This window comes from Vicugna pacos, chromosome 10 (genome assembly GCF_048564905.1).
Source record: "Vicugna pacos chromosome 10, VicPac4, whole genome shotgun sequence".
Lineage (NCBI taxonomy): Eukaryota > Metazoa > Chordata > Mammalia > Artiodactyla > Camelidae > Vicugna > Vicugna pacos.
The window spans coordinates 62,506,813-62,533,120 of record NC_132996.1 but is presented as its reverse complement, the minus strand read 5'-3'; the positions used below and the strand labels follow the sequence as shown (position 1 = coordinate 62,533,120).

Genomic DNA, 26,308 nt, shown 5'->3' with positions numbered 1-26,308 from the left:
CAAGGATGGCAAGTGTGACTTATGACAATGAAGACAAATGAAAGTAATTCTTGTGGACTTAGGGGAAGGACATTAGAAACAGACTCATCTGGAAATAGACAGTTTACAAAGTGATTTTTAAAAAAAATCATTAGTAACCTCTTCTGACCACGAAATAAGAAAATCTCCTTCGGATGCCTTAAAATTTCACTATTTTGCATTTGAATTTAAAAAATTCCGAATAGTGCCAATTTCTATTATCTTTTTGGTAATTGATGTAGTTGAAATTTTTTTTTTTTTTTCTTAAACCAGCATGTTTTAAGATGTACATAAAAGTGGAGATATGTGCTCACAGCCCTTCAAAACAAAAAAACTTGCTGTGAAAATAGCAGGGTCTTTTTCAGTAAGGTTTTGGATTTAAAGTTGTAAAATGGCAGTGATTAGTCTGAATTTGGGAAGCTGAATGGATTTTCTTATTTTCATGACCTTGAAAGGATTCATTGTGTGCTACCCAGGATGAGCACATTTATAGTGCCTTCTCCCTGGGGTATCCCTACATTTCAGAGTTGGGCCCAAGCTATTTGCTGCCTGTGCTGCAGCTATAGAGAGAGAGGCCCCTGTGGTTGCTGTTCCAGTTCTTTCATACCATTCACAGGTGCTCTCAGACCTCGCTTCATGACTGCGCCTCCGGTCTCCTATATCCCCTAACCACCACCAAGGTTTTGCTGTCACTGTTTGGACACAAAGGCCATGGAATTGCTTGAGCACTCAGGTAGACATAACCTGAAAGTATGGGTGACTTAATGTCCCAGAGCACAGGCTGTGAACAACAGGAGATGAGAGCTGGCAGATAAATCCTTTTTCCCATCTTACTTCATTGAAAGCTGGTGCTTGGATGATGGGCCTGTGTGGTTGGTTTGTTGCAGAAACTCAGCCTCCATACCCCGATTACCAAATTGAGACTCGAGAACAGAGTGTTGGAGGAAGCAGAAAAGACAGCTTTATTTCTTTGCCAGGTGAAAGAGATCATAATGGGCTAATGCCTCCAAACTGTGAGCCCCCTGGGGAGAGAATTTAGGGGGTTTTAAAAAAAGTCCACAGGGCAGTGCTGGTTTCCATAGAGATCACATACAGGGTAACACATTTTTTCAATGTTGTTCTTGTTTTTGTAGATGCAGCAGTCCTCTTCCTTTGGCTAGGCATGCTATCTCTGGTCTTAGGAATCAATGACCCATGTCTCCTAATATTCCTGTGCCTAGAACAGAGAGTGTTTAGGAAGGAGGCCTATGGAAAAGTGCTCCAAATAAAAACTTGTGCAGTTTAAAGTCAGGTAGGTGTATATGTCTAGTATTGAGGCAGGCTGAGACCTGGGGCCTGTTATCGCAGCCCTTGTACAGGCTGGGACCTGCACCTCGAGTAACAAAATACAAAGAAACCACAAGGGACCAAAAGTAACTGCATGCATGCACAGTTGAGGTGAGTTATGAACAAAAAGATATAAAAAGCATAAACCCAACTGCCATTTCTGAGGTGTCAAGAGCAGAAGCAGGGCGCTGCACATGATCCACACATGCAGCACCACCAGGGGGCTGGGCAGACCACCCAAGCCCCACTACAGCCCAGCCCTGGTTGGCGATAGCATGAGAAAAGCCATCCAAACTGTTATACAACTAGCACTTACAAATACCATATGGTCACCGATGACAGGCTGAGTTGTTTCATCATTTCTGATAAATGGGTAACAAATGATATGTGAGTGCATGTATATGTGTGTAACCAAATACTTTGAACCAAACATTTTTCTTTATCCTTCCTTTAAAGAGTGCTTTGTGTACAGTTTGTTTAGAACAGATTTTGTAGCTAAGGAATGTAGAAAGAGTATATAGTGTATGCCTTTGTGAAACCATTATTGAGGGCTAGTGAATGAGACAGGTACAAGATTTTAGATTGTCCTTTTTCACAAAATATGCCAATATAGATGTAGATGTTTTAGACAGAATGATGCACTCTGTCCACCCTGCCAAAGATGCCTATGCCTGAACCCCAGGACCTGTGAATATGTTGCCATGGAACATGAAATAAAGAGATTTCCTGATGTGATAAGTTAAGGACCTACAGATGGGGAGGCTATCTTGGATTATTTGGGTGGATCCCATGTAATCAAGAGGGAGAAAGGGATGGAAGAAAGTTGGAATCAGAGAAGGAGGTGTGGGAAGGGAAACAGAAGTCAGAATGATGGAATTGCTGAATGGAAGGGGAACTCCAGGCAAGGGATGTGGGCAGCCTCTAGAACTGGAGAGGCAAGGAAATGGACTGCCTCCTACACGTCCTGAATGGAACACAACCTCCTGATACCCTGATTTTAGCCCAGTGAAACTCATTTTGGATGTTTGACCTCCAGAACTTCAGGATAAGAAGTTCATGTTGTGTCAAGCAACTGAATTGGTGTTACTTGTTATAGTAGCGTTAGGAACCTGATACAAGTGACAACAGAATTATTTATAGAAAATGCATATATGTAACCCAAATTAAAATGCAAAATCACTACAGTTTTTATTCTTGACTTTAATTCACCCAATGAAATAGAGGTTCCAAGAGTGAGATTAATCCTCTCACTCCAATTCTGTTCACCTAACCAGACAAAGAAAGAATTGTTTTCTGCTGAGAAATATATTCCAGTTGCAAGTGCCTAGGCTGGTAAAGCCAAATACAATCAGAATAAAGCAAAAGCAAATAGACCCATAAAATAAATTACATGCTTTATATACTTTCACGTATTTATAAATTACAAAACATAAAAATCCTGAAGACTAATGCTATCAAGCTATTGCTAATTTTGTCCTCAGAGACAAGAAATATGCATCACATAGTGAGACTTTTCTGTTTTCAGCTGTTCTGCTCACGTATGAACGGTGTTAGCAATTAAGTCATGAACTTGAGTCTCAGGGGTCCTGTATTTGGCTTATTTCTGACTTCTTTGAAAACTTGATTAATGTAGTTAATTCTTGGACGCTGCCTTTACCTTCCATGACATGCTCACTCCCCCTCACTCCATTGTATGTTAGTAGTGTTTTGTCTGTATAAACAGAGCTTTGGCACATAACGACTGTTGTTTATTTTATTTTTTTTTTTGAAATGAGTACTTTTGAGAACTGGTGTCATGTTGAGAACAATGACTTTTTTGTGTGTTGGTTAGATTATTTCATTCCGAAGTGCACTGAATAAAAATGCTAAAAGAAGTGTTCATTGGCATGATATCACAACAAAGGTAATTACCTCTACACAATTTTTAATATGAGAAAATGATAGGAAAAATAATTATGTGTCATATTTGGATAAATATCAACATTTTGCTTTGTGTATGTGGACTAAGTGTGGGGATGAAAGAGTAGAATTCCATTTTATATGTTTTTTTTTCTGTCTATTTTGCCACATGTTCCATTTTAATGTATATCTAAGCATTTCATGTTTAGCTTTTATTTTTCCCCAAAGGTTTTTTCCCCTTTGGTATAAATTTATTTTAAGTGCAAGATAACAATTGGTCCAAAAAAGCTGATAAACTGATGGGTAAAATGCTGCAAAATATTGTAAAACTTTTAGTAGTTGAAGAAAATATATCTATGACAAGGAAGATGACCTACCGACTCTCGACAACCATCTAAAAAATAGTTCCTGCAGGTATATCTTCACTATAGGTTATAAGACTTTCTCTTCCATGTTTAAAAACTCTTAAAACCCTTCAAAAACTTATATTTTATCTTACATTTTTCATTAATGTGTTTATTTTCAAATAATTGAAATTTAGTACTCATAGTAGTGTACGTTCTTTGGTCATTTAATGCATTTTTCTAAAGGGAAAATTTGATATTTAAAATTGGGATAAAAAGGATTAAGTTTTTTTTCCTTTAAATTTAATGGAATTTTAAACCATTGACTGCTTCATCACTTTGCAGCATTTTTTAGGACTAAATAAAACCCTTAAATGAAGATAGCTGTAGTTTTAAATTTATACTATTTTGAGTGAATGACATGGGTTATCCAGGAATCTCTTCAATGCATCCTTCACATCCTTGTTCCTTAGGCTGTAAATGAGGGGGTTCAGCATTGGAATCACTAGCGTGTAGAAGACCGAGGCCATTTTATCGGTATCCAATGAGTGGTTGGTCCTTGGTTGCAGATACATGAAGAGGAGAGTCCCATAAAACACAGTGACAGCCATCATGTGGGAAGCACAGGTGGAAAAGGCTTTCCGTCGCCCCTCAGACGAACGCATCCTCAAAATGGCCAGGGCAATGTTGAAGTATGATGTGAGAACAATAATTATAGAGAAAAACAAGTTGGTCCCCGAAAAGGTAAACACTGCTGTTTCTGGAATGTAGGTCTCAGAGCAGGACAACGCTAACAAGGGGACGTTATCACAGTAAAAATGATTGATCACATTGGAGGAGCAGTAGGACACAGAGAACACACAGGAGGAGACAGTCAGCGCGGTGGTCAGGCTGTAGAGGTACGTGAGGGATGCCAGCAGGAGGCAGGTCTGTGGGGAGACCACCATCATGTAGAGCAGGGGGTTGCAAATCGCCACGTAGCGGTCGTAAGCCATGGCAGCCAGCATGAAAATCTCAGCCACGATAAAAACTAAGAACCCACCCAGTTGAGCTGCACATCCATAGTAAGATATGGTTTTCTTTGTAGCCAAGAAGTTCACCAGCATTTTAGGGGCAATGACTGTAGAATTGCCAAGATTGATGATGGCCAAGTGCCGGAGGAAGAAGTACATGGGGGTTTGAAGCTGGGCGTCAACACTAGTAAGAGTGATGATGCCCACGTTTCCTGCCACGATCAGCCCGTAGATGACCAGGAACACGCAGAAAAGCGGGATCTGGAGCTCCGGACGGTCTGAGACTCCCATTAGTATGAATTCTGTCACTTGAGTGAGATTCCCGGGAGCCATTTATTTTGTTGCTTTCCCCTTATAATGGAGAAAATGGAAAGAATTTAATGGACAATAAAATACTATTTAGGTGACAGATTTTTATTTAATGTTTCATTTAAAATCAGTCTTCCTTGGTTCACCAACACGTGAAAGTTTCTGATCTTTCTTAATTGTTTTTCATCTCATCTTTTTATAAAATTTAGGGATACCAACTCTCAAGAAATGCATTTTGGATCTTAGCATTGCTTGACCAAGCTCTTAATGCATTTATTCACGTATGTAGTTTATGTTGGATGACTATATATTGATTTATCATATTATTATATGTAATAATATTTATAATGTTGTATTAGCTATATTAATATATATTTCATGGATATATACCAGCATGTATATATGTGTATCTATATATTTACACATAGACACATATGCCTCTGTATGTGTGTGCAGTTCTCATGCTAAAAGAAGGGGACCTATAAGATGCTGATGAGTTAGAGTGTATCCAGTTATTTTTCCCTTAGCTGCTGCAGGTGGTCACTCCAGCCCATGCCTTATTGTCATTCTTGGGGATTTCAGTCTCTTTTTCAATAGGAAACTTTCAGTAGCCTGAGTTTTTCCTTAGCAATCACTACCACCCTGCTCTGCTTCAGCTGCCCACAAGCACATCTACACTTCAGTACTGATGCTCGGTAGCATCATTCAGAAACTCAGAATCCTCTTTCCTTAATCACATTTCCTTTCTTCTACCAGATAAACCACTTCTGTTCTATGACTCTGACTTTAAGCTGCTCAGACTCTCGGTAGTATTTTGTTCTGACAGCCCTCCCTTCCCTTTCCAGCTTGTACCTCTTTTCTTTCAATAGTCTGAAGCCAGTTTTGATTTTTTTTAAATTTATTATGTATAGTTTTGATTTGTCAAAGTTTGATCTGTTTGTTTTCACTTGTATAGAGAAATGAATGGAGGAGAGACTAACATTTTTTGGGTGTGATGTAGTCTGTGCCCAGACATGTGAGGTACTTTGAAAAGAAAATGATCTTATTGTTCTGTGGAACTGTCCTCAAAGGTGGATATAATTATTTATATGTCTGATGAGACAATTTCAGCTCAATGCGATTCAGTTACTCGAAGAGTCTGTATTGGATTTGCTAATGGTTTTGTTTTGTGTGCTTGATTGGTTGGTTGTCAGTCCACCAGTTAGCTGTGTAATTTTTACCACGTATTTGTAATCTTGTGTTGTATGAATTACATGAGATAATGCACAAATGTAGGTTAGTTAGCCCAGAGCCTGGTGATAATGAATGCAAAATAATTAGTACCAGTAGTTGTTTATATTAGGATGTTTTGAATAATTTTTAATGTGGTTTCTTATTTCAGTCCCAGTAACTCATTCTACCTTATTGAGAGCTTTTATAGTTGAGATAGGAATAGCAAATGGATTATTATTTAGTGTATTCAAACCACAAGGGCACATGATATCCAACTGTGTATTTAACAAGCAATTCCAGATGTGCTCTCCCAGAACACAACTCTCTCCTAAATTTGTGGTGATGTTTGTTTCTCTTAAAGATCCCCTGTTCCATACATCAATATGCATTTGATGAGCTGGTCCTCCGGGGTTGCACTAGCGATCCCTTCTCTCTTGTCTCCTGCTGTTGCCAGTAGATGTAGTGGTGTCCAGGCTCTTGTCCTGCCCCAAGAGGAATTCAGAGGCAAGACATGGAGGTTAAGAGAGTAAAGCGGGGATTTATTAAAGGATAAAGAGTGCATTCTCAAGGGGAGAGTGAGCAGGCTCAGGTGAGCAGCTGGCGTGAGTTTCTTTGGCAAGTTGGTGACACGGAGTGTAAATATGAATGGGCAGAATATTCATCGGAGAGGGAAGGGTTTGGGGTTGTAGTCCCTAATTTTCATCCCAACTCCACCTCCCCAAAAGGAGGAGGGATTTTGTCATTATTTAGTCTGGATTGGAAGTGTCACGGCTTCGGTGCACGATGGGTACTTCTAATCTGCAAGGCTAATTTTATTGAAATGAGAGCATAATGAGCAAAAGGTTACATTTGAACACTGAAGATTCCTGCCTTTTCCCACTTTTCTTCGTTGGCCTCCAGGCCACTCATCACCCCAAAAGGTGTGACAGTTTATCAGCCCAGAGGATCCTGCTTTCCTTTCTCTGCCCAGGGACCCCTGTTGTTTACATGGTGTAGGGTTTCCTGTGATTGGCCTGTGCCCCTCCTTTCTGCCCAATTCCTCCCATTTGGCCTGTGCACCCCTTTCTCTGCTCATATCGAGCTGTCTGCCTGCTGTAACAAAACTATTGCATCTAAAAAAATTGCAGAGGTAAGCTTTTGATAGAGAACATAGTGGCAACATTCACTTTAATCAAAATATTTCTGTTGGTTCTACACATAAGGCAACTCACGCATGTTTCACTCTGAGGTGATATATTTGACAAACTTATCCTTAACTTAATAAGAACAAAAAGGAGCATCAATAGGAATTATTGTCTACTCTGAATTTGTGCAATTAGTTATAGAAAGGAGATTATCTGTATATATCCTTAGCTGTTATTAATTACCTCTTGCAGTGAAATGTAACTGGTGGCAAAGCCAGGGGTTTGTTGGTTTGTTTGTTTTAATTTGGTAAGTACATGCCACTGAAATCCAGTTTCAGTAGAACAGCCTCAGTTTTCTCCTATTTCTTCAGAATCTTGTTTGAGTTAACATTTGTTCCTAAGAGCTATTTTATTTTTTTGTAAATTTTTTTTTCCTCAAATTTGTTTTTTGAAAAAAAAGCTCAACAGGTTTTCTAAAATAATAAATTATCAATAAATGCAATTTTAAAATATACCGGATGGTAATCATTTATCTTACAACTTGGATGAAAAATATTATTGCAAATTAATTTTTAAATAGCTTCTGAGGTGGTTTTAAGAGTCTGTTCCATTAGCCTCTAACTGTAGAACTTGTGCTAAATTTATTTAGATGTGGATTGTGTGAGGGACAAACACTGCGTCTCAATACAGGCTCTCAGCGTCCACCAGCAACACAGAGTCTGATTGCTGCCACCAGGGACTCCTTCCATCTTAGGGCTTATCACCCTGAGCAACGCAGAAAGCAGGAAGCGGAGAAAACGTTTTTATTGACATTCAGTCACTTAATAGATCTTTCTTGGAGACTAGACTCATATTTCAAAGACACTTAAGTTTCCTATATGGTGTTGAGACAGGAAGGGGGCAGGGCACAGCCACTGAAGGATTGCTACAGCAATTAACATCAAAATGGTGAAAGATTCAACCCCCAGTAGGCCTTGAGGCTCAAGATGTGAGATTTGACTTCTAGCAGACCTTGAGCTTCATTATACGCTCATTGTAACATACTAACACGGTGAATAACATGCCCACAGGCGCCATGGCAGTCCCAAGGCTAGCCACAAAAGGTCAAAGAGTGGGAAATGGCCCACTTTCTGGGAATCCCAGCCCCTTCCTCAGCCTAGTTAGACTGGTCCTTCCACTTACTAGCGTATGAAGCCGCTGAGCCCATAAAAACTGGCAACATGGTGCCTCACGACCACCACCTCCCTCCCCTCTCTCTCTCTCTGTTAGGAGACAGCCCACACTCGGTCTATGGAGTGTGTACCTACTTTTACTCTAATCTGAGCACCCAACCCCCACACCTCGTGGCCTTTCTCTTGCCTTTCAATGTATCTCTCTGAATAAATCTACCTTCACTCAACTGTGGCTCGCTCTTGAATTCTTTCCTGTGCGAAGCCAAGGACCCACACTTGGCGGCCACATCCCAGGGGCTCAGTGACGCCTGGGACATGGCCGTCCTTATGCCCCACATCCATTTTTCCTGAATCTGTGTAGACTGTCCTCAAAACATCCCTCAGTTCCGCCAGTTCTAGGGCAGACAACGTTCTTTTTTAGGTTAAGGTAAAGCACAGCCCCTGTAATAGACTCTTTGTTATTCTGCACAAATGCTCAAACAGTCTAATTGATCAGGGGAGATGCTGGAAACTATTGCTTAAACTGTATCAGCATCACTTCCACTCAGCAAGCAGTGGGCAGAGCCCTGAGTCACTTGGAAAAGAGAACAGAGTAGATACCATTTCAGTTCTGAGCCTGATTTGAATTGGTAACATTTGCAAGATACTTTGCCTTCCCATCCAGAATTAGTCATGAATAAGGTATTTGCTTCTGCCTACCTGCACGCAGAAATCTGCTGAGACCCACTCTTCAGACCTTTGCATGAAGTGTGCTGACTGGTTTTTACAAGTGTCTCAAGTCCCTGAAGACCTTTACGCTGAATTCTTTATTCATGGCTCCAGTCCCTGAACATGAGAACCAGAATTCCCAGGTACAGGTCTGATTCCCCAGGGAAAGAAAGACAAACTGGAAGCTCATTAGTCAAGTCTCCATGCAAAACTTTCACCCAAATAGGGAAAATGTGGAGGTAGTTTAGGTGTGAAGGAAAAGCTGGGTTGGTCTAACAAGATAACTCGCAAGTCTAGGAATGTGGAGGGGCTGGGCTGGGCTGGCAGGATAACTCAGAAGTCTAAGTATTGGAATACTGATCTGAGTTCTGCTGGACTAACTCGTAAATCTAAGTTAATTAGTGTTGGTTTGCTGTTCATGTTTTTTTTGCTAGCCAGCTGGATTTTCAAAGATACATATCTGGCTTTGGAATGTTGGTTTGCTGCCTCCCCGCCTCCACTTTTGTGATGATAATGCTGCTAAAGCTGTTCCATGCCTATTGGCCAAATACCCCAAGCTTGTACTTTACCCTATAAAACCTCTTGCGCACGTCTTGGAGGTGCTCAGAGCTTCCAAGCAGAAGCCCCTCTGAGCCCGCCGGCGTAATACATCTGAGTACTCCAACCCTCCGAGTGGTGCTTGTTTCTTGACTGGCCTGTCGTTTCCGTAACATAGGGACATGCTTACCTACTCATATGAATAACTATCTCTTTCAATGTTTGCACCCTTTGATTGTTTTAAATTGTACCCCTATATTTTCTGGGGAGTGAGGCTTCTGGCCCTGGGATGGACAAAAATCTAACAGTTAAAAAGCACAAGATTCTGGCCATGATGTTCAATTTTAAGGTGATCAATGGGAATAGAATCGAATGTGAAACTTCCACTCTTGTGCCAAGAACTGTGGGTTCTGGCCGGCAGAAGTCCCACCGAGATGGAATGAACTACTTGAGACTCTGTGGAAAAGTCAAGAGAGCGAGAGGGAGCCAGAAGCCAACTCCATGAGCCTCTCAAATGCTCCCATATTTATTGAGTACAGTCAAAGGAGGAATCACTGACCGTTGTGTGATGGAATGCAGGAATTTAGGGAAAGACAGGGTAGGATCAAGATTGTAGAAATCACAATGAATACAATGGCTTTGTTTATCTTTAGGGAAGTCATGGGGAGAAGGGAACAAGATACATTCTTATAGTTGTGTTAAATCAGACCACCAGCCCAGCCAGGTCCTTGCTGTGGGCATAACAGACTATCTAACAGCACACGCCCAGCATTCATAGCCGAGGGCCTGGTCCTTGCTTTGCAAGGAGCAGAGTGCTATCTAAAACCTCAACTATGCAAGCAAGGCATTGTCTCTGCTTTTTATGGCAAGGAGACTGGAGTGTGGATGCACAGGTGCCTGCTTGCAAGGCAGTTACTGAGCACATTTGTTTTTTAAGGAGACAAGCGGTTGGGGTCTGTTACAATTTTTTAACCTAATCATGGGCTCCCATAAAGAACGACCTCTGTTGTTTGCCAAAAAAAAAAAATCAGGTGATGTACAACACAAAATCAGAATGGCAATGGTTATAAAGACATTGAATATCCATTTTTAAAATGAATTTTTAGGGCACTGTATGATCAGGCCACGCTGCTCTCTTTCTGTACATCCCCTGCTCGACCAGCCCCTGCTTCACCTGCACCCACTCACCTGACTGATCTTCCCTCTTAATCCTAGAGCCTAGTCAGTCAACACCGACATACTTGTCCCCCGGGCTTAACTAGTGATTGTTCTCATCTTTAGATCAGAGCTGTTTCTGCTAGGAAAGTTTCTCAAAGGGACATGTCCCTCTGCTTGTTTCCCTTGTAATTGATGAGCCAACCTGAAACAAAGCTCTCTATAATTAGTAACCTCCCTTTGCCCCTCAACCCCCAGTGGCCACATCCTGCCTGAGTTCTACGGCACACAGTGGGATGTCTCTCCAGGACTTTGCTTCAAGACATTTAAGCCATTATACCATTAAACCATTGATGTTTCTGTTGCAAACTCCAGGCTCTTGTTTTTTTTGGTCTTGCAAGTACAGGGCTTGCAAGCCTGCAGGGTATGGCTCAGCTGGCACCTATCATATACCTGGCACTATTTCTAGTCTTTAATCAAAACTATTTGGATGGAAAATATATTTTTTTCACATAATCCTGTGGTCTTCCATCCAGCATATGGAAATATTGCAATTAAATACTGGTAACACTATTTAATTTTCCATATTGTGTGGAATTTTCTAGTCTATAAGCATTACAGGAGAAAGAGTCTATCTAAATAGTTTGTCTTTGCATTAACAGCATCTAAAACAATACCCAGGAAAGAGCAGATGTTCAAAAGTTATTTGTTGATTGACTGGTGGAATGAATTATGACTAAGTGGATGAATGAATGAATACAATATCTATCCTAAAATTCTGAAATAAAGTATGAGGTTTTGGTTCCCAGAGATGTAGTCTATCTTTAATATGATTTTAACCTTTATAAAGAATGAGTGACAACTTGCATATCTTTCTCCAGAATATTCATTTCTGTAAGGTAGGGATGCAACTGTTTTTTCTTCATCTTGATAGTCCTAATATCGAATAATATTATGGGACATTCTCAACTCTAAAATAAATGAAGTAACAGGCACATTGTGGAGAATAAGATGGAAAATACAAAGATTTTTACTAACTTGGTACTCATTACAGCGAATTGACATCCTTGAGATTCTTTCCAGAGCACAAATATACATATGAACGTTCTCTATATACTTTCTTTGATGTGACCAAAGACACCGTCTGTACCAGTTAACAATAATTTCATTCTCTCATCAGCGCTGCCATCTTCCCCATCAATTTATAGCATTCCTATAACTTTGTAGAGTTTTTTTTTGCTTGTTTGTTTGTTTTAGTGAGGAAAAGGTGACTGGGTCTATTTATTTATTTTTACAGGAGGCACTGGGGATTGAACCCAGGATCTTGTGCATGCTAAGCATGTGCTCTACCACTTGAACTATATCCTCCCCCCTAGAGATTTTTAAAAATGATTTCTTTTACAATTTCTGCTACTGATGCTTTATTTCACAACTCGATCTCTCACTTGAAGCTTATTCTTTATTGTATGGGAGATATTTTCCACTTCGTAAGTCTTCACTATGCTATTTAATAAACTCACCTTGGTCACTCAGTCAAAATTCTAAGAAAGTACCATTATTTGGTCACAAAATTTCACCTTTCAAATATTTGTAAGAATCACACACACATATGTGAATATGCAGAAAAATGACGTTATAGACACTGTATTTTCATCACCAACATTAAACAACAGTTTTATCTTTAGGAATCATTATTTTCAAGTAACACATAATTGCATGTAAGCTTAATTTTTACTGATCCAAATGTCTCTAATACAACATTTTTCCATTTTCTCAGATCTTTTAACTTATTTTTACTGTGGTAAGAACACTAAATATGAGATCTACCTTCTTCACAAACTTTTAAGTATATAATACAGTTATGCTAGTTACAGATACAATGTATATAACAGATCACCAGAATTTAATCATCATGCATAACTGAGACCACCCCCGTTCTCCCATTCTCTCTGTCCCTGGCAACCACCATTCTACTCTTTGCTTCTACGTGTTTGACTCATATAAATTATCCTCTGTGACTAGCATATTCTCCTCAGTAATATATTGTCATTTCATCCATATTCTTTAAAATTAAATTATTTATTGTTATACATATACATATGTATATAGTTTATGTATCCAATAACATAACAGTAAATGATTTATATATCCACGTGCAAAAAATGAAGTCAGACTCCTAACTCACACTATGTACAAACATTAACTTCAAAGTGGATCAATAACCTAAATATAAGGGCTAAAACTAAGAAACTTTTAGAAAAAAATAAAGGGGTATATATTCATGACCTGGATTCAACAATGGATTTGTGACACCAGAATCACAAGCAACAAAAGAAAAAAATAGATAAATTAGATTTTATTAAGATTAAATCCTTTGTGCATCAAAGGACATTGTCAAGAAAGTACAAAGACAACCTACAGAATGAAAGAAAATCTTTGTAAGTTATGTACTTGATAAGGGTTGAATATCTAAATTATATCAAGTACTCCTAAAATTTAACAACAAAAAGTCAACAGCAATAGAACAATTAAAAATGGGCCAAAATCTTGAACAGGAATTTCTCCGAAGAGGATACAAGCGGCCAAAAAGAGGTGAAAAGATGCTCCACACCATTCGACATTAGGGAAATGTGTATCAAAACCGCAATGAAATTCAACTTGACACCAACTAGATTAAAAAAACCCAAAAAACAGAAAATAGCCAATGTTGGTGAGTATGCATAAAAAATGACTTCCTGGTGCATTAATTGGGAGAATGTTAAACATGAAATAGTTCAGATGCTATGGAAAACAGTTTGGTGGTTCCTTAAAAGTTAAATATAAAATTACCATAATATCCTGCAACCACCCTACACATATACTCAAAAGAATTGAAAGCAGGTTTTCAAACAAGGACAAGTACATGCAAGACTATTCACATTAACTGAAAGATGGAATGATGTCAAAAGTCCATCAAAAGATGCATGGGTAAACACATTTTGTTATAGGCATAAAACTGGATGTTATTAATCCATTAAGTCTCAATTATGCAAGATAAATGAGCTCTAAGGATATGCTGTACCTCATTGTGCCCACAATTAACAATACTGTGTTATATACTTAAGAGCATGTTAAGAGGTTAGATCTCACGTTAAGTGTTCTTATCACAATAAAATAAGAAACAATGAAGTTCTGATACATGTGACAACAGGTATGAATCTTGAAAACGTGCTAAGTGGAAGATGCCAGGCACAAAATTTAGTACCGGTTTGTTTACGTGAAATATCCAGGATAGATGCATTCACAGGACTGAATGCAGGCTGATGGTAGCCAGGGGCTGGAAGGGAGGGAGGAATGCTGAGAAATTGCCTGGTGAACACTTAGGCGCTACTGAAATGGAACGAGGTTGAGGTGTGGTTGCACAGCATTGTGAGTGTAATCATTGCTATGGAGTAATACACTTTAAAATGATTAATATCACAGTATGTGAATTTTATGTCCATAAGTTATTTAAAAAAATAAATTTGGATATAATTTTGCATGTTCCATTGTTATCTGTGTGTCTTTTTCAGTGAAGTTTCTGATTTCATGTTTTGCCTATATAATTTGCGTGTATTCTCGATAATAACATTTGTCTATCATATGAATAAAAGAGTCCTCTGTTAAATTTGTTTGTGATATCTTTTGTTTAATAGAAATTTTAAATTTGGTGAAGTCATTAGTCGGTATTTGCAAATTACCCCACTTAAAAAGGAATTAAGGATATTCTGCTTACTTTAAATACTCTGAAAATTATTAACAATTTCACTGTATTTCATAATGAAAACTCGTTTTTTATAATGAATATAACATAGTAATAAAATTGATTTTCCATAGTCACAGAAGTTATCTTTGACCTATTTTTACCGTAAAAAGTCCTTTTCTTGTGAAATGAAAACAGTTTGTACATCCATTACTCTTCCTTTTACTTGGCTCCGATCCTATCAAGTGATAATTTTAACCAGAAGTAAACCCTATGTACAATTTGTCATTCATAAGTAAGTTGTAACTGGTTAACTGCATATTTATGCATCCAATGAAAAAACACTATAATTTTGCAGATAGTTTAATTAATTTATGTTATCTACTGAATGTCTTATTCAGGAAATTTTTTCTTTCACTCACATGTATGGATTTTGGCACCCTTCTTGGTTAATTCATTTAGCTATGCATTGTGTCCTGAATTTTCTGGCTCTATGAACTTATTAGACATTCAAAACTTGCTTCCAAAGTGGCTGTAACTTTTATACTCCTACCAGCAGGGTCTGTATGTTTCCTTTACTCCGTCTCCTCACTAGCACTTGGTAGTCCCAGACTTTTCCATTTTTGCCAATGTTATGAGTGTGAAAGAGTGTTTTATATTATTTTACACTTACATTTTCTAGATCATTATTAAAGTAGAGTGTATGCATTAGTCTAAAGACGTTTCTTCTTTCGTAAATTTTTCATGTGTATTCTTTGTCCATAGTTCTATGGACCTTCAGCCTATTACTTATTGATTTAACTGATGCATAACTTTATTTCCTCTTGTCTATGGCTAGTTCTTTTACTATATCTGTTATTGTTCTTTATTTAGACCTTTAAAAATGTAAAATTCATTTTTGTGATATTGAATTGTGTTTAAAGATCTCTTCAATGCTGAATCACACACACACACACACACACACAGTGCAAAAGCACATTTGCTTGGTTGGATATGCGAGGATAATGAATATCGGTGACCATGGTTTAGTTTTGACCTTTGAAGGAGGGAACCATGTGAATCGCAGTGGGGAGAGGCTTTCATACAGGAGAGAATAAATGCAGAGATACTGTGTAGGAATAAATGCTGGTAGATGTTCTGCATAAGAACTGTTAGGTTGATACGTAAACTTATTCCAAATTTAGGGAAATAGCCTTAGTTTGCACTCTAATTCTGAGAAGATCGTCTTGTTGCAATTAAAGAATAAAGGTACTCCTTCAAGAAGAGAATGAGTTTTCATAAAATTATAATTAAAAATTAATAAATAGAAAGGAAGGAGGGAAAGGCAAACACAAAACTTAAAATTACCTCTGAAGGACACATACTTGCAATGAAAACAGTCTGTTGGAAGCAGGGCTTAAACATGCACATTAGGAGAGACTCTTCTGCACCATAGGTTTGGAACTGAGCGTGAGGAGAGCTGGTGACCACCAGGGCATCAGAGTGTTGTAAGACCCCCAAGGCAAAGGGAGCTGAAACCTGAGTCAGGACCAGGTCTGTAAAGAAACCCATAAAGATGGGTTGGGGCTTAGTGGTGCAGAGAGCCAAACACACAGGCCAGCTCTGCCTGACTCTCTGATGTGGCCATCTTCTGTCACTTTGAATGTAAACAGGATCTTGATAATTGTTAATGTTTTTAATGACTTTGTTTTCTGTGAGAAACTAAAGATGCATATAATGTTCCTGCTCTGAATGAAATAAGAAAAAGGGGAGAAATGCCTCTTCACCAATCAGAATGGTAGTGAGCTCAGGAACTTGAACACATTATCTATGGTCCCCAAACCACAGGCTGGGATCAGATATATAATTTAAAAATCTAAAGATGGAGGCAGAGTTCTATGAACTGGAGTCAGAGACCAGTGACTTCATGCAAAGTGGTATGAGATCATGTGAACTTGGTTTTGCTATTGGTTAGTTGGTATTTGATCAAACTAATCAAATATAATTATAATGTTCTTTATAATTACAAATATTGGAGCCCATACATTTGAGTTACATGCAGATGGAAGAAAACAGTACATAACATTCTAGAGTAAGATTCATGTACACACATGCCTGTATGTGTGTGTGTTACGTCAATAGTATGGCTTTTGCATACATACATGCATAAATATATGCATATATAAATATGTATATGTATGTATACATGTATCAGTAGAAACATGTTAATAAGCAAATGGATGATACCATTTTTTCTGCATATAAAAAGAGCATAAGTAGAAGGTTGACTATGATCTTTATATTATAATATCCAGGAAAAACAGAAATACATTAATAAACTGAAAGCATTTTCACTATGTCTTCTTGATGTTGAGACACAGAGCATCATTCTCAATTTTTTAATTTAATTTTTACTGTGAAAATACACTTTATTGATAAACCAATGTTTCCCAAACACTTTCTGCATTGACTCTTTGACATCTTTGTTCCTCAAACTATAAATGATGGGATTCAGCATGGGAATTACAATGGTATAAAAAGTCGATGCTATCATGTCATGGTCCAAGGAGTAGCTGGAACTCGGTCTCACGTACATGAAGAGGATGGTTCCATGGTAAATGGACACTGCAGTTAGGTGAGAGCCGCACGTAGAAAAGGCCTTCCTTCTCCCCTCGGCAGAATGCACCCTCAGGATGGCCAGCAGAATGAAGCCATAGGAGATCAGGATAATCAGGATAGTGACTGTCTCAATAGAGCCCACGAAGGAGAAGAGTAGAAGCTGGTTTGTGCGAGTGTCAGAGCAAGAAAGAGCGAGGAGAGGGGGGATGTCACAAAAGACGTGTCTAATTTGATTGGACGCACAGAAGGACAGACTAAATGTGGCCACTGTGTGCACAGAAGAATTCACAATGTCACCAACATAGGAAGCAGTGATGAGTGGCACATAGACCCTGGGTGCCATGCGCACTGAATACAGGAGGGGCTTGTAGATTGCAACGTAGCGATCATATGCCATTGCGGCCAAGAGGAAGCATTCTGTGGTCCCAAAAGTAACAGCGAGAAACATCTGTGCTGTGCATCCAAGGAATGAAATGACTTTGTTTTTTGACATAAAATCTGCTAACATTTTGGGGGTAATGACTGAAGAATAGCAGGCATCCACAGATGATAGCACACTCAGAAAATAGTACATAGGGTTGTGGATCCGGGAATCCCCCATGACCAATACAACCAGTCCTAAATTGCCCACCAGAGTAAAAAGGTAAGTTGCTAGAAACAGGAAAAATAAGATGCTCTGCAGTTCAGGATCATCCGTGAAGCCCTTCAGTACAAATGTAGTGACTTCAGTGACATTCTGCATGTTGATACCTCATGCAACAAAGTTAACCAAACATTACAATTCATTTGCTACGAAAGAATAAACAACATTGTGACTCAGTATAGTGACTCAGGGGAATATGAGATATGTCCTCATATTAATTTCAGGGGACGTATAATTTCCCAGTGCAAATCCCAGGAGAAAGTGACAAGGCAGTGGGTCAAGTGTTCATGCCAGTCACTGCAGAATCAAATGAAAATACATGGGTGTTCACTTGCTGATTGAATTCATGCCATTTCTAAGCCATCAGCTCAGCTGGTTAATTGGCCACTGCATTCTGTTAGCTGTCTTCATATTAAAGCCTATTAAAACACCAAGTGATTTGCTAAAAAATAATTTCCTTCTGACACTGAAACTCATGAGATAGTATATCAGTGCATAGATCGTTAGAACAGAATATCAGCATTCCAGACCTTTCAGTAATTGTAAAAAATGATTTGCTATAATCTGGTCACCTATGGAATGAGAACATTAATATTTATGCCACAATATTGAAATAACTACTTTTTTAAATGTGAGGAGGAATCATAAGAAGGCTAGCCCTGATATAATTCTTGACATTGGTTCAATGATATTCCTTGTTCAGGACAAATAACAGAATTTAGAATCTGAAAAGACGTGTTCATAGGCCAGGTTCATGATTAAAAGCTACGTGTGACGTTAGACTTGCTCTCCAAAGTTTACCCACTTCAAAGTACCAATATATTTAAAAGACCAAGGGGAGAAAACCATATGCATCCAGGCAGACTAATTAAATGTGTAAAGCAATAAAGATACAAAGCAATTTCCTTTATGTATGTCAGTTTTGGGTTACAGATTTAAGACTACCCTATAATTGAACTTTGTCATTAAATGCATACAGTTTTAAAGCATTAGAAAATATTGGCTCACAAAATTAGTATTATAACTAATCATTGAATAGAAGTGGCAAGAACTTTAATCCAGATATTATATTCTTTTTTAAAACATATTTTTATTGAAGTATAGTCAGTTTACAATGTAGTGTCAGTTTCTGGTGTACAGCATAATACTTCAGTCATATAGGAATATACATATATTCATTTTCAAATCAGATATTTCATTCTTTACCGTCATGTAACATATGTGATTTGTGATTATTAATACACACCAAAACATTATTCTCTCAGGATAAATCCAAAGAATCACATTTTGATCATATTTTTTTACTCTATTCACTCTTTATGTCTCTGGATTATTCCTTAGAGAATAAAGAAGTGTTATGAATTGTGTATTCTGTTGATACCAAAAAATACACATACAGCTCACCGCAATTCTATTTTCTACATTGCAGTGAGCTTAAATTGACTTGGGTCAAAAAGAGAGTGAAAGACTACAAAGTTAAATACTTCAGCTAAATTCCTCTTTAAACAGGCATTTCTGCTAGAGGCAAAAATGAAAGTTATACTGGGTAAAACTAAGTCAATATTAGAATATATTGAAAGGATTTAGAATTATGAAAAGAAACTGACTATATCTCTTGAAGAATTCAATAATCTACAATCAACTTTTAAAATTAATATAAGGCTTCTTCAAAAATATAATTTAATGGAAGACAGAAAAACCCAAATATCTCAGAATCAACACTGAAACACTAAGTTTGCAAAAGAGGAAAATTAGTAACAGCCAAGTGCTGAGCACAGGCCACAGGAACGGACTTCTGCATATATTCCTTTATTTACCTTTCATAGCAACTGTCACAGCTAAAACATCCAGGAGCCAAGTTTCAGTCCAAGGTCTTACTCATGATGCATGTACTTTTCACCATCTTTCCCTGCCTCCTGTAATACCGTGGTTTCTCTCTGTAACTGACTTCCTTCTTGCTACTCTCAGTGAAATAAATAAAATAAATTTAAAATTTGAGAGACAAAAATGATCCCCAAATATCATATACCCAATAGCTGACTGACAGAAAATTTTCTCTCCATTCACTAATGTTCCTGCTTTTAAAGTAAAACCTCTTATTCCTACTCCCTTTATTCGCCTTAAGTTACCTTCCGTCAAAGAAATTACATAAAATGTCTAACTTACAAATCTATTGACCTAAATATGTAAAGAGTCTTTCCTATTTATGTTCCCTGGCATTCTTTCACTCAATTTTTATTCCACTCTGAGTTAACTAAAAATTTCTATCTCAAATTTAAATACCAAAGCATATCATGTAGTTTGAGATTCAAGATTATACAATTATAATCTTGAATCTCAAGAGAAATATTTAAATTTGGTGTATTTTGTAAATGATGGAAAAGCTTTCTTCTTACCTGTAGAAATGAAGCTACTCATTTCATGAAGCCACACTATGCATTCTGAACATCTGAACTCTTATATCAGGTTCTCAAGCTCTTCTTGAAGTCTACAGGGATGCCCCAAGGAGAAAACACACTGATTCCCTTCTGGGACCAAAAAGGAGCAGGAGGATTTTGGTTTTTCACATGGTACGCAGGAGAATGGTCCACTTGTAAATAGTATGAAAGATATTCTAAAACTCATTGGGTAGTTTACAGAGAGGATAGGATATAAATAAAGGAATAGGAAATATTGACAACAAATACAGGGCAGTATGTGAATAACTGTAAAATTCTATGTAATAGAACATTAGAATCTTAGAGATCTAACAAAGATGAAGGTCAAAATTTGAGTTGTGTAGCATTTTGTGTCATCTTGGGAACCCTTTATAGTAATGTATAGACTAGTGTTAGACTATGTACTTAAAGAAATTCTTCAAAAAATTGTGAAAAATACATAGATGCTTAAGCTTTACACTCAGAGATACTAAATTAATAGATAGGGAATGGAATCTGATTTTTAAAAGAAAGGAAGAAGGAAAGAAGAAATGAAGGAAGTAAAGGAAAAATGAAAGATGGTACTGATATACATACAATTATAAAAAAAAGATCTATTTATTAGATGCATTCCCAAGTGATCCATATATTCAATGTGACTCTAATTAAAATCAAACAAGCTATTTTTTAAAACAAATTGACAAGGTAATTCTACAATTTATTTAAAAAAGCAAAGAAAGTAAAGTAGTCAGAGCAATTTTTAAAAAGGAGAATAAAGTAAGATCTACATAACCTAATTTCAAGATTTGCCACAAAACTAATACATCAAGGGCGTATGGCACTGGTGAAAAGATAGACATGTAGGTCAGTGGAATAATCTTCAGCAGTAGATTCACACAGTGCAGTCCATTGATTCTTGACCAAATTGCTAAGGAAAATCTACAGAAGAAGAATAGCATTTTTCTAACGACACTGAATTTATAGAATAGCCTCACGTCACAAAAAACCAGACATGACTCATTCTTTGCATCATATATAAAAGTTGTCTCAAAATAAATCTTAGGCATTAATGTAAAATCCTAATACAATATCATTTTTAGAGAAAAAAATTAGGACAACATTTTTGTGATTGTGGGTTAGTCACAAAATTTTGTATAAAACACAAAATTCCTGAACCCTAGGAGAAGAATGATAAATTCTACTTTGTCACCTTTAAAGTTTGTTTTGTGAAAGACCCTGTTGAGAAAATTAACAAACCACAGACTGAATAGCTATTCAATAAATAATATGAATATTGACTAAGAATATGGATTTATTGTACATAATATACAGAGTACTTTAAAAACTCAACAATATGAAAATAAAAGGAAAGATAAACAATTAAAATATGGGCATACATTTGAATAGACACTTCACTAGAGAAGGTACACTGGTAGCAACTAAGCCTATAAAAAGAAATGTTCAACAACATTTGTGATTAGAGAAATAGAACTTTAAAACCACAATGTGATCCCATAATATCTATCAGAATGACTAGAATTTTTAAAGTGTAATAGTAGATAAGAATACAAAGTGCTCACAGTGATGGAGAGCAACCAGAGCTTTCATCCATCCACTGCTGGGAGGAAAGCAAAATGGTGCAGCTCGCCCAGCAATCTCACTAAGTCTGATTTACCCAGGATAAAAGAAAACATGTCTACACCAAGACCTGTATGCCAATATTTCTAGCATCCCTATTCACTATATTCTAAACCTTGAAATAACCCAAATGCCCATCAACTATTGAATGGATAAGTGAACCATGGTACAGCTTTACAGTGGAATACTATTCAGCAATGAACAGGAACAGGGGGAGGGTATAGCTCAAGTGGTGGAGCACATGCCTAGCATGCATGAGATCCTGGGTTCTATCCCCAGTATCTCCTCTAAAAATAAATAAATCTAATTATCTCCCCACTACTGCCAAAAAATATAATTAAATAATACAATAATAACTGTATCAGTCTCTCACAGTCTCTTTGTGACTGTGAATGGTTGACAGCATATAACAAACTGAAGAAAAATATAAGTTCTACTGGATCTCCCTTGTTAACCAACGTTAATTTTCTCTATTTTGGTCCTAGTTGCATGCTTGTGTGGGTATGTATGTCTGTGTGTGTTTTATTGTATGTATGTATATTAGATATTTTAAAATTTATTCTGCATAGATTTATTTAATCTGAGTAATCTATAGATAATCTATGCAATAGCTTCCCTATAGATTAATATTTAAGATTCATGAATTACGTGGCTTACAAAATCCTACAGAGCTTTAAACTTCTGAGGTCTCCTCCACATTTCCATGGCATTTTTTTTTGTTACTTTTCTTATTACCTTGAATAATAAACTTACAATAAGCTCAAAATGTATACTTTAATCTTTTTAACCAAGCACTTTGTAATTTGAACAGAGTAAATGTGTAATGAATTTTATTGACTATAAATCCATCTGCTAGATTCTGCAAAAGTTATATTGTGGTTTTACATTACTATAGTTTACCGTATTTACTTACTTGTTGCAATGTAAAATGGCTTATATTGCCAGGATGAACGCATTGGTTCTCAGAGAAATTACTGCTAACCCAGTGTCAGGGCTATGGTATAAGAATATGTCTCATATCTTAAGATTTCCTTTATAGGGTTAGAACATGTATACGCTTTTTGAAGGCATCATTTTAAACGAGACATTGAAAACGTTATTCATTTTATGCGTATCGACATGTAGTACATTATTTTAGAGCCATTTACTTTTTTTATTATTGAGTAAATCATCATGTTGCTGTTTTGAACCAGAAGATAATTGGGGCATATTCCTTGGGGCATCTCCTGCGGGTTTTACCAACAGTTAAGTAACTGAATATAAGAATCTGAAGGAACCCTATTCACAATGTACTGATGGTTGCATTTCCTGTTCCACAGGTAAGAGAAATTTTCAGATCATCTGCAGAATATTTCAGGAGTTGGGATCTAACTTATCAAAATTAATTATGTTATAAAATCCCTAGTACCAAGGTTTTCTGTTGTTGCCATTTCCACTGGTGAATAGAACACATTCACCACAACATAATTCATGCAGTGTTTGTCTAAAAATTGAAAAACAATACTTCTTGGAACAAAACAAAAGCAAAATAGACAACACTGTTTCATGTTTGTAGAAGTAGTGAGAATACTCCCAACAGAGTGTTAAGTTTTTATTTTCCTTCTGGAAGAAGACAGAGCAATTCAAAGCAAAACGGGAAACTTGTCAACAGAAGGCAAGAAAACATTTGACCTACTCACCTATCTGGGGGCTTATGTTTGGATGTGAGAAAGACAATCAGCAATTTTTTTATGCTTGTTTTGTTAGTTACTTAATGTGGAAGCCACTCTAGATTACTACTTGTGTCATAATGCTTCTCTTGTCTTAAGGGTTTGGAAATATCCGAATGCGTCAAAGATCATGTTTTATTTTGTTTCAGTGGGGGTGGGAGGATGAGAGGGGGAAGATCAGATCCAGAATGATGGAAGGATATAGTAAGAGGCAGGACAAAGTGGTGAAAAGCGCATGTACCCTGGGGGAGATCGGGACTCAACCTTGGCCGGCACATCTTAGCTGACAGGGTTTCTGTAAAGGTGAGATAGAGTAACGTGTGCAAAGCCCCTTTCCTACAGTTCAATAACTAGCTGTTATTATTTCTCCCCTCCTTTTTGAACTTAGTGTTTCAATACTCAGCCTAAGGTATTTGGACTGTTCCACCTTGCATTGAAGTCATGTATCGACAGTTCTTTCTCGGTGATCTTGGCTTTGTCTTTTTCAGAAGGTTGCTGGTATGTACATTCGTCTCCTTCTTTCACTTTTTCTAATCAAGATGGCTCTTTCTCTCACTGATGGGATTCATTTGAATGAATTGAAACTGGATGAATTTACATAATGTGCAGAAGATTATTTGCAGTACATTAGGTACCCTGAAGACTGACTCAGATTTTTTGAAGGGTAGATTTATAAAAACTAAATGACTTAAATAAAAACTATCCTCCAACTAGGGTTATAATTACAGATGAATAACAGAGCTCTGAATTCATGTTCAAGTAACACTGAGAGTCCTAATTTGATTAACCATGGGACAACACAGGAAAGACTTTTTTCTATGCCTTATAACTTTCATTTCCTGATAAGTTTTTTTTTTAAACTCTTAAATATTAAGTTTTATGTCTAGGTGCAAAGATTGTTTTTGTTGTAGTTTATTTTTAAATGACTAATATCTATGAGTTTATTTAACTGTTACTTTTAGATAATAGTTACCTACCTGTCATTTCCCTGTATAAAAAAATCAGTGATATATAATCAAATGTTACGCTATAAGAGAAAAAAATCATATTCCTTATTTTTATTATAATTCTCCTATTTCACTACAGAATCTGAGAGAAGAAAAAGCATCAATTATTGAGAATTTAGATTCCCCAAAAGACCAAATAGTTACCCAAAAAGGACAATACTGAACATAAATTGTCATATGATTTTATATTCAATCATGGCAATCAATTCAATTCTCAGAAAAAAATTAATTAGTTCTTTTCAGAAAAATCTAATGGAGCTGTAAATGTTTTTACAGAGATTAACTCATAAAATACTACAATTCATTAGGCAATTAGTCTACCAAACAAATCTTATTTAGTCCATTCTACATTTAAAGTCATTTTAAATATTTAAATTTATTAATACACTTTGCACATTAATATGTATTCTGCTTTTGAGATAAATATTAATGTAATAATTACATAAGAAATCTTTCTTTAGCTGTAAACTTTGTGTTTTAGTGTGACTTCATAGGAAAAAAGCTAATAGAATTCAGTAGAAAATTAATCATCTGATTTGAAAGTTTTTGACAGAAAGAAATGACAGGACTTGAACCAGTGAGTTAAATCCCAAATCTTCTCTCTGATTCCACAGTGAATGGTATCAACTTTCCGCCCACCATCTTGTCACTGTCTCTGGAACTGCTGCTGGGAAGTTATGCATTTTCAAGGAATAAATACGAGAATACAGTTCACATTTCTTAAGTCACGATATTGCTCACTCTTGTCATAGCACTATGAATGATAATTTTACGAATACCTTCAAGTTTGTTTCATGAACGGTCACCATGCAGAATGTCACCGAAGTCACTCTGTTTGTACTGAAGGGCTTCACAGACAAGCCTGACCTGCAGATCTTCCTGTTTTCCCTGTTTCTAGTGATCTACCTGTTTACTCTGATGGGAAATTTAGGACTAGTTGTGTTGGTCATGGGGGATTCCCGGATCCACAACCCCATGTACTATTTTCTGAGTCTGTTATCATGCGTGGATGCCAGCCTTTCCTCAGTAATTATCCCAAATATGTTAGTAGATTTTATGTCAAAAAATAAAGTCATTACATTCTTTGAATGTGCAGCCCAGATGTTTCTCATTGTTACTTTAGGGACCACAGAATGCTTCCTCTTGGCCGCAATGGCATATGATCGCTACGTTGCAATCTACAAGCCCCTCCTGTATTCAGTGCGCATGGCACCCAGGGTCTATGTGCCACTCATCACTGCTTCCTATGTTGGTGGCATTGTGAATGCTTCTGTGCACTCAGTGGCCACATTTAGCCTGTCCTTCTGTGAGTCCAATCAAATTAGACACGCCTTTTGTGACATCCCCCCTCTCCTCGCTCTTTCTTGCTCTGACACTCGCACAAACCAGCTTCTACTCTTCTCCTTCGTGGGCTCTGTTGAGGTAGTCACTATCCTGATTATCCTGATCTCCTATGGCTTCATTCTGCTGGCCATCCTGAGGGTGCATTCTGCTGAAGGGAGGAGGAAAGCCTTTTCTACGTGTGACTATCACCTAACTGCAGTGTCAATTTATCATGGAACCATCCTCTTCATGTACGTGAGACCGAGTTCCAGCTACGCCTTGGACCATGACATGATAGTGTCTGTATTTTACAGCATCGTGATTCCCATGCTGAATCCAATCATTTATAGTTTAAGGAACAAAGATGTTAAAGAGGCCATGAAGAGAGTGTTTGGGAAACTTTGGTTTATCAATAAAGTGTATTTTTCAAATTAA

The 26,308-nt window shown here is 37.2% G+C and overlaps 3 protein-coding genes across 3 annotated transcripts in view; 1 reads left to right on the top strand and 2 right to left on the bottom strand.

The window, feature by feature from the left end:
* The window catches only part of LOC140698879 (olfactory receptor 5J2-like), an 88,736-nt gene extending 62,428 nt beyond the window's left edge, over positions 1-26,308 (top strand). The window contains exon 2 of the mRNA XM_072970722.1: positions 25,702-26,308. Within this exon, the coding sequence (XP_072826823.1) occupies positions 25,702-26,308 (607 nt within the window). The remainder of the gene's footprint in view (positions 1-25,701) is intronic.
* On the bottom strand, positions 3,986-4,933 carry LOC102542265 (olfactory receptor 8J2). The gene has a single exon (XM_006214039.3). The coding sequence runs from the start codon at positions 4,931-4,933 to the stop codon at positions 3,986-3,988; it is 948 nt and encodes a 315-aa protein (XP_006214101.1).
* Positions 16,922-17,878, bottom strand: OR5T2 (olfactory receptor family 5 subfamily T member 2). Its single transcript, XM_015247780.1, has one exon. It carries the CDS (start codon positions 17,876-17,878, stop codon positions 16,922-16,924), a length of 957 nt encoding a protein of 318 aa, XP_015103266.1.

Excerpts from the sequence above, each read along its gene's own strand:
- LOC102542265 (XM_006214039.3), bottom strand. The coding sequence starts at position 4,933 with ATGGCTCCCGGGAATCTCACTCAAGTGACAGAATTCATACTAATGGGA.
- OR5T2 (XM_015247780.1), bottom strand. The coding sequence starts at position 17,878 with ATGCAGAATGTCACTGAAGTCACTACATTTGTACTGAAGGGCTTCACG.